General features: G+C 36.7%; 2 protein-coding genes across 2 annotated transcripts; both read right to left on the bottom strand.

The window, feature by feature from the left end:
* Positions 1-47: 47 nt before the first annotated feature.
* On the bottom strand, positions 48-3552 carry LOC119982727. The gene is made up of 9 exons (XM_038826249.1): positions 3277-3552; positions 2812-2876; positions 2672-2733; positions 1629-2558; positions 1455-1530; positions 1225-1344; positions 1016-1141; positions 576-745; positions 48-494 (listed from the first exon to the last, which is right to left on the bottom strand). Exons 1-9 carry the CDS (start codon positions 3434-3436, stop codon positions 236-238), a joined length of 1968 nt encoding a protein of 655 aa, XP_038682177.1. The 5' UTR covers positions 3437-3552; the 3' UTR covers positions 48-235.
* A 6208-nt stretch (positions 3553-9760) lies between these two features.
* Positions 9761-12361, bottom strand: LOC119982210 (squalene monooxygenase SE1-like). Its single transcript, XM_038825458.1, has 8 exons — positions 12040-12361; positions 11697-11808; positions 11422-11596; positions 11159-11327; positions 10845-11063; positions 10494-10769; positions 10105-10383; positions 9761-10006 (listed from the first exon to the last, which is right to left on the bottom strand). The coding sequence occupies exons 1-8, from the start codon at positions 12277-12279 to the stop codon at positions 9893-9895; spliced, it is 1584 nt and encodes a 527-aa protein (XP_038681386.1). The 5' UTR covers positions 12280-12361; the 3' UTR covers positions 9761-9892.
* Positions 12362-12711: the final 350 nt, after the last annotated feature.

Raw genomic sequence — 12711 nt, 5'->3', positions numbered from 1 at the left:
ACAAAACCTTTTTATTGCCTCTTTCTGGTGCACAAATGGAATGAATGTTCTTGAATATATAATTTAAACATACAACAATTACAAACAAATGGTTAAATATATCAGCTTACAAACAGATGGTTGAATGAATTTTGTGAAAGCTTAAAAGTAGAATCAATACAAGAAAGTAAATACAATTCAATGAAACATTTGAACAAGATGTTAAAGCACGCAGCTGGATAATTATGTGGAACACCTAAGCCACTCTCCTTGTGCAACTCTTTGGTACATGGATGCTATGACAGTTTGGCTCCTTTCGAATGGTTGCAGGCCTTTTCCCCAGTGGCAATGTTCTGGAAATAGCAGAAGCAGATGCTGTGGTTGCTTCACAAACACCATTGTCATCTGCATTTTCTGCTTCCTTGGATCTTGTGGTTGTTGAGGAGGTTTCCTCTATAGCACAAAGTTTGCCAGGTTTCATAAGTGATCCCTTGTCTTGCTTACTTGGTGCAGCCCTGCAAGATTAGCTACCTCTAAGGATCGTGCATTCATCATTGATCAATGTCAGAGCATGTGTATGAAAGAGCACTACTCACCTTTGGGGCCGCGTGAGTTTTAATTTGCTTCTTTTTGGTTGGTCATTCATTGTGTTAGCTGCTTTATCAGGGCTATTTCCCGACTGCGGACCTCCAGGGTTGGTTTGCCGGTGTGTGCAAACAGAATGTCTCTGGGTAGAAGTTAATTTGCAGGAAGCACCAATATTTGGCTGCACATTTATGTCACAGTTTTTGTTCAGGTAAGTATAATCATTGTCGAGCCATAATAAAATTAGTAACATGTAGGACATGATTAGTAACTTGACAAAAAGGACCTTTCTGTTGCACTACAATCTTGTTTTCCATTACCATATTCAATTTGGCCAAGGAATTTATCATTCTTGTGCAATGACAATAGGGAGTAAAATATCTAATCTAGAGCTCCATTGGCCTTAGCCCTTAGGATGAAGAATGATTTCTCTTTTTGGCAGAAAACTTACCTGAATTGCTTTTTGTTGTTTTCTCACCGAGTTCCCCCAAGTGAGCTTTGAAGTTGTTGTGCTTTCCTCTTGAATTGCATGTTGCAGCCTTTTCTCCAAGTTTGCTTCCTTTAGAATGCCTCTCTCCTGCAATAGTAATATGTGAGTTACATTCTGCACAAGTTCGTGTTTTTGAAGAGGTGGTTAGCTTAAAAGAGTTCTCCGCATACATCAGTTCTTAGTCTGAAGGGCTTTGGATTTGTAGGCTTAGGTTTTCTATATTTCACCCCTTGAGTGTTTGCAGCAGTGCTGGAGCTTTCTTTGGACGGCTTGGCCATTCCTCCAGTTGTCTGCATCATTTTCAGATGCATCAAGAAATCAGAAATCGAAATGAAGATAAGTTCTCTTACTTGACTGCAATTAGGACAAATAAAATTTAGTTTTGGAGAAATGGAACCACCTTTGAAATGTTCTTGCAAGTCCCATGCTTGCCAAAAACTTTCTTTTGTGTTTGCCTGTTGTGATGATTTGGTTCTCTGTAATAAAAGGCATATAATCTTAATTGATGAGTGAGAAAACAGCGATGGAAATATGAAAAATATGAACTAGATTAAACATAGCACAAGATTCTCACCGATTAGGATCAGAGGCTACATCATTTTCTTTGTCATCACTCTCAGTGACTTCATCATCATTTTCTTTGTCATGAGAGACACTGGCATTTCCTCCTTTTTCATCAGTCTTGATGATTTGTGTAACACCTCTCTCATCTGGAATTGATTTACACTCTTCATTATCGCTCTCTTTGTTGGTCATGCCATCTGATAGTCTATTCTCATTTCCTTCATCATTGTTAGAAGTATCTGAAGTGGATCTCTCTTCAAAACTAGCAACTCCTGATTTCTTGTCAGCCTCCACGTTCCTGGATTCATTTTCATCCTGACAGCATTTTTCGACTTTGTCCTTACTATTTATCGTCAACTGGTCAGTAGATTTGGCATCCTGGCCCTTGTGCTTCTGAGACTTAAACGAATTGTAGACCCGACTTTTAACTTCTCTTCCTCTCAATTGCTTTCTCACACCATCTGAAGGCAATATTCTGTCATACCCCCCTTGTTCACCCTTCTTTCCGCTGGTGATTTCAAGCTTCTTCATCCCTGAACACAATTTCTTCAGTTCTAGAGAAGCCTTTATGTTCACTGTTTTCTTTGGCGAATGGAAGACCAAAGCCTTTCCTTTGACTGTTTTCTTTGGAGAATGAAAGACCAAAGCCTTCGCTACCACTCTATTGTTTGGTACTGCAATAGCTGTGGGCTTTGGGTTCCTAGCACTTCGGAAGGTATCCGGATCCCGATGCTTTTTGTTGCTTGGTGTAGTTAGAGCCTTAGCTGCAACAGAAGCTTGTTTGGCCTTTGGATTAGGAGTGGCACTGTGCTTAGGAAAAGCCTTGGCTTTCACTTTAGGTTCAGCCATCTTTTTAGACATTGAAGAGATCAGAGCCAATCTTGAGACTCTAGACCTTGAAGATTTTGCAGGAACCGTAAGCGGGCACCTCAAATTTGTGCTATACAATAAGTCCAAAAGTAGAGAGTTTTAGTCCAAGCCAAATATAAACACCAAACAAATTAAAGAAACAACTAATGTTTAGTCACTGGAAGGCTCTAAACCCATATATACCTTGAATCCTTCTTGCAGAGTCCTTTTCGAAGCCGAACATTAGGACTTCTTGCTGCCATAACCTGTAGAGGCTAAAGCAAGTCAAAAATTGATCTGTCACTTATGCAATGTATAGATAGAGAAAGTTGAAATTAACTAACCCTAAGAACAAAGTTCTTGTAGATGGCTTCAGAATCCATTTCTTCTTCATGCTTCTGGTCACATCCTATGCCACAAAATCCGACAAATTATCAAGGAAATGCTGAATTTAGAGGAACTGTGAACTTTCTTAAGTTGTCAACTAAAACTACACTGCAGGAATTCATACTTCATAGATCCAATTTGCAGGTGATATGCACCAAATTAGGTTCCCTAACATAAAAAAAAGCTTAACTTTGAACCTGAATTGTCTTTGGAATTCTCAAGCTAAGCAAATCAAAAGCCAAATTCTCAACCAGTGAAACTGAATTTTCGATAAATTATATCAAATTATGGCATAAATTTTCAGAAACCCATTTCTCATTTAGGATTTTCTACAGTCAAATAGAGTGCAAACAGAGAAGTAACAAAAATGCTTCCACATAATTTGCAAAACTGGTAAGTGTTTTTGTTACGAGATAACGCACCGACACGGAGACAGAACCAGTAACGGTCGTCGGTGGGCGGATACCGATCTGGTGCAGAGAGGTCTACGAACTTGGGGGCCTCGATATTCTCGTAGAAATCTTCTTCTTCTCCTTCTTCTATCCTGCCTTTGATCGGCGTGGACGGTGCAATATCCTCCATCTACTGGTAATTGCAATCTACACAACCAAGAAAGAAAGAGCGCCAGGAAGAGAGATGATGTAGAATGAGTGTGAGCGAGTATAGTTTTTAGGGATGGCGAGGCACTCGAGGAGTTTAAAATCTCTTTCTGCAAGTAGCCGTTGGAGAAAAGTCCCGTTAGGACAAGATTGCCATTGTGAGAGAATTACAGGGGTATTTTGATAAAATCGCTTAATCTTTCTACACCCGAAGACTGTCCGGATTCGAACTTGGGTTGGGATTTGTGATGGAATGCAATGTAAGTTTAGTGAAGCCCAATGGGTTTATACATGTTAGGCATGGTTTGGGCTCCAAGAAAAATAAAAAAGTTAGGCTAAAGCACATCGACCCATGTATCCCAATTTCTGGTATACAATTGCCCCTATTCTAAAGAAAAATCTATTTTAGAACACGATTTCAATCACATATTCTATTTAAACATCACATCAAATATTTTAATATTTTTTTAATATAATTACCTTTAACTACTTTCAATTTTAACTTGTTATTCCAAATACACTAATTTTAGAGTAATATTAATAACGAAAATGAAATGTAGCTCATCAGTTTGGTAGCCTGTGGGAGTCCAACATGTTTATTCCATTGATTTAATCAATTGAATAGTTTTATTTTCACTCTTTTATCCTAGAATTCAATATCGAAAATTTATTGTTTTAATATAGATTATATTGTTTTTTAAAGTACAGTGTAGAATTTATTGTTTTAGTTCTGAATTCATTTGTTTTTGAAATGGAGAAGTATGAAAATGACCCCTATACTTTACTTTTTGATTCAAAATAGCCCCTCAACTTTGTTTTAGATCAAAAAAGCTCTTGTACTTACAAAAAACAAAAACGTTAACCCTTCTGTTAAGATTCTGTTAAAATATGTTGATTTGGCATTTAAGTGGTTTTTTCTTTATTTTTCAACAAATGACATGGGCTATGTCAAGCTTCTCTGATTCAGCGACAGAGAATGTCAAGCTTCATCTCCGGTGAGCAATGTTAATCCTCCAATTTTTCTCTCATTTGATCACCCCAAGCATATATGTCTGTTTGATCAGCCCAACAAGATGCATAATCATGAATTCATGATCATGTGATTACTCTCTTTCTCCTCTGATGATGCTTTTGGTGGCAGCGGCCGCTTTCCATGTCCTTCGATCCACCTTTGAAAGCTTTCAAATGTGATCTGATTTTACACTTGTGTGGCACTTAGTGCATTAACTAGGGATCTGATCCAAGAAGTAGTATTATTTGATTATGGGTTTTTTATTCAACCTTCGATAGAAAAGAGGCGAAGGTTGAGATGGGGTTTTGATTTTATTTTGGGGTTTACTTGCGCCACAGATGGAGTTGGGTTGCCGGAGGGTTGTATTTATTCAGATATTTTATTTTTTAATTTTTAATCATCAATTTCCACATGTCACAATTTGATAGGCTAAATCCACATGTACGTCATGTGGTAAATGAAGAAATAAAAAAAAATTACACATAACTGTCAAATCAGCAATTCTTAACAGCAATTTGACGGAAGGGCTAAAATGAACCATTCTAATTGTATGAGAGCTTTTTTATCCAAAACAAAGTTCAGGGGCATTTTTGATCCAAAATGTAAAGTACAAGAGCTAAATCCATACTTACCCCTTTTTGAAATTCCATTGAAAAAAACAATGGAATTAAGAAATTCCCATTAAAAAAATAGTGGAATTAAGAGTTACCCGATAAAACTCATCCACAATGGATCTTGTTAGAAAGAGTTTTATGTACTGATTCTGAATGTGTAATTTTTTTTAAAATCTAACATGTATTTTGAGAGTTAAAACGTTTTAAAATTTCGTTTAAGAGACTTGAGCTCCCATGGACTATCTAGCACTACTGTATTAATAATATCATCATTAAAACAATGGGTTAAATAGTTAATACCACTTTTGCACACCGAAAGATAGTCAGTGTTTTAATTTGTACACTGTTATTTAAAATGTTTCATTTGGTCACCCAATGATAAAATTGTTTCAACTTGGTCTCTCGGGTAGATTCTCATTTTGGGGCAGTCAAGCTGCACATGTGGCACATTGACTGTCCAAATATTGATTGTCACATGTGCAGTTTGACTGCCCCAAAGTAAAAAAATCTGTCCAAGAAACAATTTTATCATTTGGTGACCAAATTGAAACATTTTAAACAACGGTGTGCAAATTGAAACATTGACTATCTTTCGGTGTGTAAAAGTGGTATTAACCCTTAACACAATTAATATCAAATGATGTGATTTATAAGTCAAGCTCAACACCTCAACACTTGATGCTCTTCTAATAAAAACAAAGTCGTACGAGTCTTAAGCCCAAGGTGAACAATACCTCAAGTATTTTGGACTAAACTTCTCTCTCACATCCATCTTCTACTTCTCACATCTTTTACTTCTCACATCTTTCTTCAAATTATAACATGATCTCAGATCATATGCTCGATCCTAAAAAGACCTCCACCCGTTTGGGTCACCTATTGGGCCTTTTGGATCCTTATGGATAGAACCCACCCACAATGTGAGGTGTACCAAAAGAACCTAACCCGTATGGTCAACTTGTTGAGTTTTGCATTACCGAGTCCACATGGGCAAAGGATTGTTAGAATGACAATATCCCACATTGATTGGAGAGTACCAAGTGATGTGGTTTATAAAGTCAAGCTCAACACTTGAGAGCTCTTTTAAAAAGGACAAAGTCGTGCAGTAGTCCAAAGTGAACAATAACTCAAATGGTTCAGGCCAAACTTCTCTCACCTCCATCTCGACTTCTCACATCTTTTTTTCAAATTACAACATTTTTTTTTTGCAAAACAACATAGCAAAACTCCAATTCTCCTCAAGTTGGGATAATTCATGTAAATTTGTTTTCCTAGAGAAACTTCGAGGGAAATATAAAACAAAAAAAATAAACCAGAATCCATGAAAGGGAGGGTCATATCCTCTGTCAATAAACTAGAGGAGGTTATGGAAATTTTTTTTTTTTGAGAATATATGCTATCGAACTTCAAAGACAATAAAATATCTACACTTGCAACCAACCAACCATACTAATAATCGTATCTTCCTAACTAATTTGAGTTGGGTATAATTCACATCATCTATTAATAAATTAAAACCATTGACCAATTAATGATATATAGAGATGGTGGTGACAACTACAATCCTATATTAATCTTGATCACTACATGATTGGATTTTGAAAACTAAAATTTATTTTACAATTTTTTTTTTATGAAAAGAAACTTTGTCGATTTTCTTATTACCATTATTTTAGTCAATTGTTTTTTCTTTTAATTACCACAGAGAATTACGCTTGTGGTTGGATCGAACCATGACCACACATATGCCTAACCGAGTCGATTACCAACCAAGCCAACTCTCGTTGATTATTTTAGTCAATTGTTAAGGATTAGTTAGAATAGATGTTTTTATTTTGAAATATTAAATGAAGCAATTAAAGCTAAAGAAAAGAAGACGGTTGGCAACCACTACGCGAGCTAACCATGACCTAATCCATTAAAATCTTCTCCAATTTATTATGCCATCGTTTGCTACTTCAAATTGTTTGTCTGACCAAATGTATTTTTGAAGTAATATTTCAAGTAGTATAAATGAAGAATTTTAAGTAGTAGTATTTCCTCCAAATAGTTTCTGAAACTAACAATTGAGTAACATTTCAACTTTTGAACCCCCAATTACTTAGAATACCTGACCTTTTTCAAATTTCAATCACAATATAAATATACCGTCTTATTCATATTAATCAACAAATATATAACTCCTCATTATGTTTTGGGACACAATTAGCGGACAAATTTTTAATGAAAAAAGAAGATAGTTTGCTTATCTTTTTAAATATGTAAAATTTTTAATAATATGTAACAATTTATTTTTTAATTTTTTAGTGCTGAACATTTCCCAATTCCCTTGAAATGTGACACAAAATGATAAGTAATTGTTTATGTTTTATAATGAATTGTATAATGCCCCTAAATATAATTTGCCATAGAATTTTGAGTAGTTAGCATATATGCTATCAGCAAAAAATGATTCAAATAATCACATTTTAGATGGTACATATGCTAGTATTTCAAACAACATTTTACAACTAGCATATATGTTACTGTTGGTGATCTTATCCGCTGGATAAGAGATGTCACAATTCCGATTGTTGGGAATATGAGTGTTAGGTTTATGGATGATGTGTGTTGAGGTGTGCCATGACTTACTGTCAATCCAAAGGTTTTGATCAAGGTTTGCACCAAGTTTGACCTCTCATTAGACGGATTGTGTGCAGAAAAAGAACACAAAACTATTGGCTCGAGATTGCCTTCGGGAAAAGGACTTAAAATTCTTGCTGTGTCAATCTGGAAAAAAACAGGAGACAGAAAACTATCACCAAAATAAAAGAACTTCTAATGAAAGGAAATGAAAAACAATACATTGTTGGAATGCATCATGAATTTCATTAAAAAGGAATACATCCTAGTTGTATTTAGACGTGCTTTAGAAGCTAAATCAAAGACATAGCCATGGGCGGGGTTTTTTGAAAAAGAAAATGACAAATCTAAAACTAGTTAGTTTGGGCCATGCCAATTAAAAAGATAAGTGACCGGAGTCATTGCTTAAGTAAGCAGTAAAGATTTGAAGACGCTGAGTCTGTGGTTGACACTACGTGTTTGTAGATTTTCCTTCCTTCTCCTTTTATAGTACTTGTGGTGATCATGGTGATACCACTTCTCCTATTTCCTTGGCATCTTCCTCACATTTTCTGTCGTGGAGATCATGAAAAAATCACCTTCTTATTGCTTGCTTGAGTGACTGGGTTAGTAATCTCCATAACCGCAACCCTCTCCTATAAATAAGGATGAGGCAGCGTCTTCTTGATCATATATGCCTTCAGGGTGGATGTGGGTGCTCTAGAAAAAGCTGTAGTATCTTCTACTTTCTTGGTTTGCAGGTTTCATGCTTGGAATTATGAAAACATGACTAACAATCTCCATTTGAATAGTGCCCTTGTATACTGATCGTGGGCAGATCTCTTTCTCCTTCAAAGTGGAGGACGAATGTGGTTTCCATTGCTCAATATCATGCTTTAGCTGGAAAATGTGTTTGAGAAAATCCAGGGGCGTAGGGCTAACAAACTTCAATTTCTCATGAACTTTCTTTGAGATAATATTGTTGAAAGCTCAATTTTTCCTCAATAAACCACTAATTTGAAAAAGGTTAAACCGTTAAGACACAAGAACTCCTACTTTGTAATGTCTTGGACATTGGTTTTTCGACAATCCTGAGTTCAAGTAACTGTTCCCTGCATTTTAGGCTAATATTCACCAAAAACCTACAAAAGGAACAAATATTAACAATAAATATGTCCTTCTCTTGCCATGTGTCACCAGGAGATTATTGTTCCTTGTCAAGTGTGGGACCCAAATTGCCACTTGTCAGCTGGTTGGTGAGGATTATTTTCAGTACAAACAGTTACTTTTCAAATTGATTACCAAACTGTCCGTGAGTATCATTAAAGTTTTTTTATTATATATGTATCATTAAAGACTTTATAGCTAAGAGTTTCAGCAATATATAGATGTGTACTACTCTACTTGTTGACTTCCATAAGTCGTGCTTGTAATGTTAGTGAATAGTGATCAAGTCATTTTCTGGGTAGGTGGGAGATTAACACAACGAATGTGGTTGTGCGAGGAAATATTCACCCCATTTTGGGGAGGAATCATTGTGGCGAAAAATTGACGGATTCTTCTCTCTAAATTCCTTTATTTTTTTTTTCGTGAATTATTAAGACAAATGAATTGGAAGGAAACTCATTTCCCTTCTCTTCCACCAAATCCCTTAATTGAAACATACTCTTAATATGTAACCAATATTTGAATGAAACAAGACAAACAAATTTTTTGTTTTGCATAAATTTTTGAGTATTTGGATCGTCCCAGTCTCTCCAAATATCTTGACAAGTGATACGATATCAATAAATCCCTAGCGAAAGGAAATAATTAATCACTTGGCTTGGGTAGTTGGGTGATTGAGATCAGTCTAGTTTGACATTAATTTCTAACAACATTATGATCCTTTTTTTTTATTAGGATATTGCAGGAGCATAAATCAAGTGGAATAACTCAAAGCCATGTTGCAATATCTTGAAAGATTTGTTAATACTTTCTTAATTAGGGTTAGGAACACGTTAAATATAGTATATAGAACATGAGTTTGTGCAAAATATTAGTAAAAAACATGGCCTGTGATTGAGTTGTAATGCTAAGGACAAAATCAAAAGTAAACGTCATGATCTCTCAATTGTCTATTTCAGACTGGTATTCCACATTTCAAGGGACATCTTTTTTTTTCCTTACATAAGAATCCAAACAAAATGACTACTACTCAACCTCCAATTCTTCAGAGTTGTTTATGAACAGGTGGGGCTCTGTAATATGCTGGAACTGTTGCAGGGAAGAACATTTGTCTAACTCCTTCGGCTTTTATTATCGGAAAAATGATCCCTGATGCACCCTGCAATGGATATTCAAGTAGAACTATAGTTCAAAAACTTATCTCTATTGATTTATATTTGATAACAAAATTGATTAGCAGCATACATATTTACATACCGAGATCAGTCTGGCACCGATCCACACTCGATATGGCGATGGGAATGGAAGAAATAAGCGTCCAACGCCATAGATTGCCACCGCAAAGAAATGTAGCACCAAGATTAATGGACGCGGGTTTAGGCCAGAAAGGAGAGATATTGGTCCGTTGGTGAAAACACCTCCTAGGCTCAAGTAGTCGAAACAGGCTTGTCGCATTTCTTTTCTTGCCGGATCAGGTGATGCACTGAAGACTTTGTACAAAGCACCTGCAAGTGTGTTTATTGTCGACGCCACGGGCTGCGAGCACGAATTAGGTATGAGTGTCACACACGAAATTAAGAAGAAACCAAAAACCAAGTAGTAGTATTTGCCATTTGGTTTGTTATGGTCTTGACATTCTGCATTACCTTGCGCAATGTGTAGAAGGACTCAAGATACTTGCAAAGTGAAGCTGAATCGTTTAAATCATCTAGAGGTCTTAGAAGGTCTCTCAGTACAACGATATCGGAGAGTGCCACCGTCATACCTCCTCCCGTTAGAGGATGGCGCATGTTGAACGCGTCTCCTATCAGAAGTGCACCTGGAGTTGAATAGGGTGAGGCAGGCATGCTTCTGTTAGGCATTGTTCTTATGTTTCCTTTCTCAATTGCGCGTAAAAATGCATCGTAAAGTTCTCGCGGAACCTGTTCGCATATTCAAACATCAGAAAACATGTTGTATCAGAATTGTATCAAGGAAATTATGGATTAATTAGGTACCTGGGGAGCGACCATAGTTTTCAGATAATGAGCCATTTCGCCATTAGAAACTGAAGGTACTTTCTGGCCAGGTATGTCGACCAAACAACGAATCTCAGTACTACTTATCTGGTAAAACAAGATGGGAGAAGGATCGGCCAGAACTACATGTCCGTGATTCGCAAATGGGATTTCACAGTTCTCCAAAATCAAACCAACAAAGCAAGAAGGGACATCAACCTACATTAACAACAACAACAACAACGTTAAACCTTTAAAAAATTTCGCGCAATTAGGATGGTAAACCAACTGATAAATCTCTGAGTCATGCTCACCTTGGGATGGCAGAGAGATCGTCGTAAATTCGAGAAGCACCCATCGCAGACTATCGTAAGGGGAGCGGATACTGTCAGCTCCTGGCCAGTCTTGGATTTGTATACAACTCCTTTAATAATCCCTCTCTCTTCAATCAGAGATGTTACTGTGCCTTGCTCTAGTCTCACACTGTACAATATATCATTAAATTAGTGAATGTTATGAGTTCAGATGTTTGTTACATTGTTTAAGATGATCAAAAGAAAATTCAAGAATTAATTACTTGGACAAAGATGCAGCCTTTTCTCTCATTCTCTGGATGAATCGACCGTTGTGAAAGCTTCTTCCAGCCACATCAGAACTGAAACTTTGCAGGGGATATGGCAGTTTAGTACTCTTCCCATCCTTGTAGAGAGCGTATCCCGACACGCGTTGAGCATCGATTTCATTCACACAATCTGAACCCACAAAAACATACCATGTATATATTTATCAGAATCAAGATTTTGACAGATTCAACAAGAACAAAACATTTTCTTCTGAATTAATTCTAAGTACCTTCAAGACCCAATTCGATTAACTTCAAATATCCGCCTGGTTGTAGCAGCTCACCGACAATACGATCAGGTTCGTTTAAGTCCCTCTCAATCACATGAACTCTGCGACCTTCCTGCAATTGCATTTACAAAAGAAATCAGTGAGAACCCAATACATAAAACTGCAAAATTTTGATGGGATCCAATGCATTAATGTTGTTATATACAAAATATATATACATATATATATATATACGCACTTCATCAACAAAATAAACAAACAACGGACAAAGAGAGAGAATTGATTATAGCATGAGAGGGGCAGAGGAAAAAACAGAGGAGGAATGAATATGCAATGTAGTAACCTTGGCAAGAGTGTAAGCAAGAGCAGAACCAGCGACGCCGGCACCAACGACGATTACATCGGTGGTTGTCCCTCCGACCTCCGGCCTCCACATGCCATTTTCACGGGTGTTATTGATGGAAGTTTTCTTGCGATGAACATCAATCTTGGTCCTCTTCTTTGCTCTGAAAATGGAAAACAGAACAAACCCCAATACAAAAGCTAGAATTCCTTCCAAAATGTGCTGATATTCCATCTCCATAGATTAATTGATTGATGGAAACTAAACTCTCTCTCTGAGCGTTATAATTACTTTCACGAGAGGTCTGTTTTTTTGTTTGTTCAAATGTGAGTTTGGTGTCTATGCATATATATATATATTGAGTTGGGACCTGTACTGTATACAGCTTGGACTATTAACGTGGATTGTAACTGTATTTTGGTAAAAGGGCATCTAGACTCTTGTCCACACCCGAAGTTTTTGATCTAACGGTGATGAATGAAACAGCACGGATACCGTTAACGTGAGTACACGATCTGACGATCCAGCTAGATTGAATAGAAGCAAGTTTGTTCGTCAAGGCTTTACGTGGGGACACGTGTCTCGCGCTTCTTTAATTTTGTAGGCTACTTTGCCTAAAAAAAGTGAATTATTTTTTTAAAATACAGGGAAGGGGGACAGGAGGTTCGAACT

The sequence above is a fragment of the Tripterygium wilfordii genome, chromosome 17, assembly GCF_013401445.1.
Source record: "Tripterygium wilfordii isolate XIE 37 chromosome 17, ASM1340144v1, whole genome shotgun sequence".
NCBI classification, from domain to species: Eukaryota; Viridiplantae; Streptophyta; class Magnoliopsida; order Celastrales; family Celastraceae; genus Tripterygium; species Tripterygium wilfordii.
Note: the sequence above shows the minus strand (reverse complement) of the source record. Positions and strands in the feature narration are given on the sequence as shown.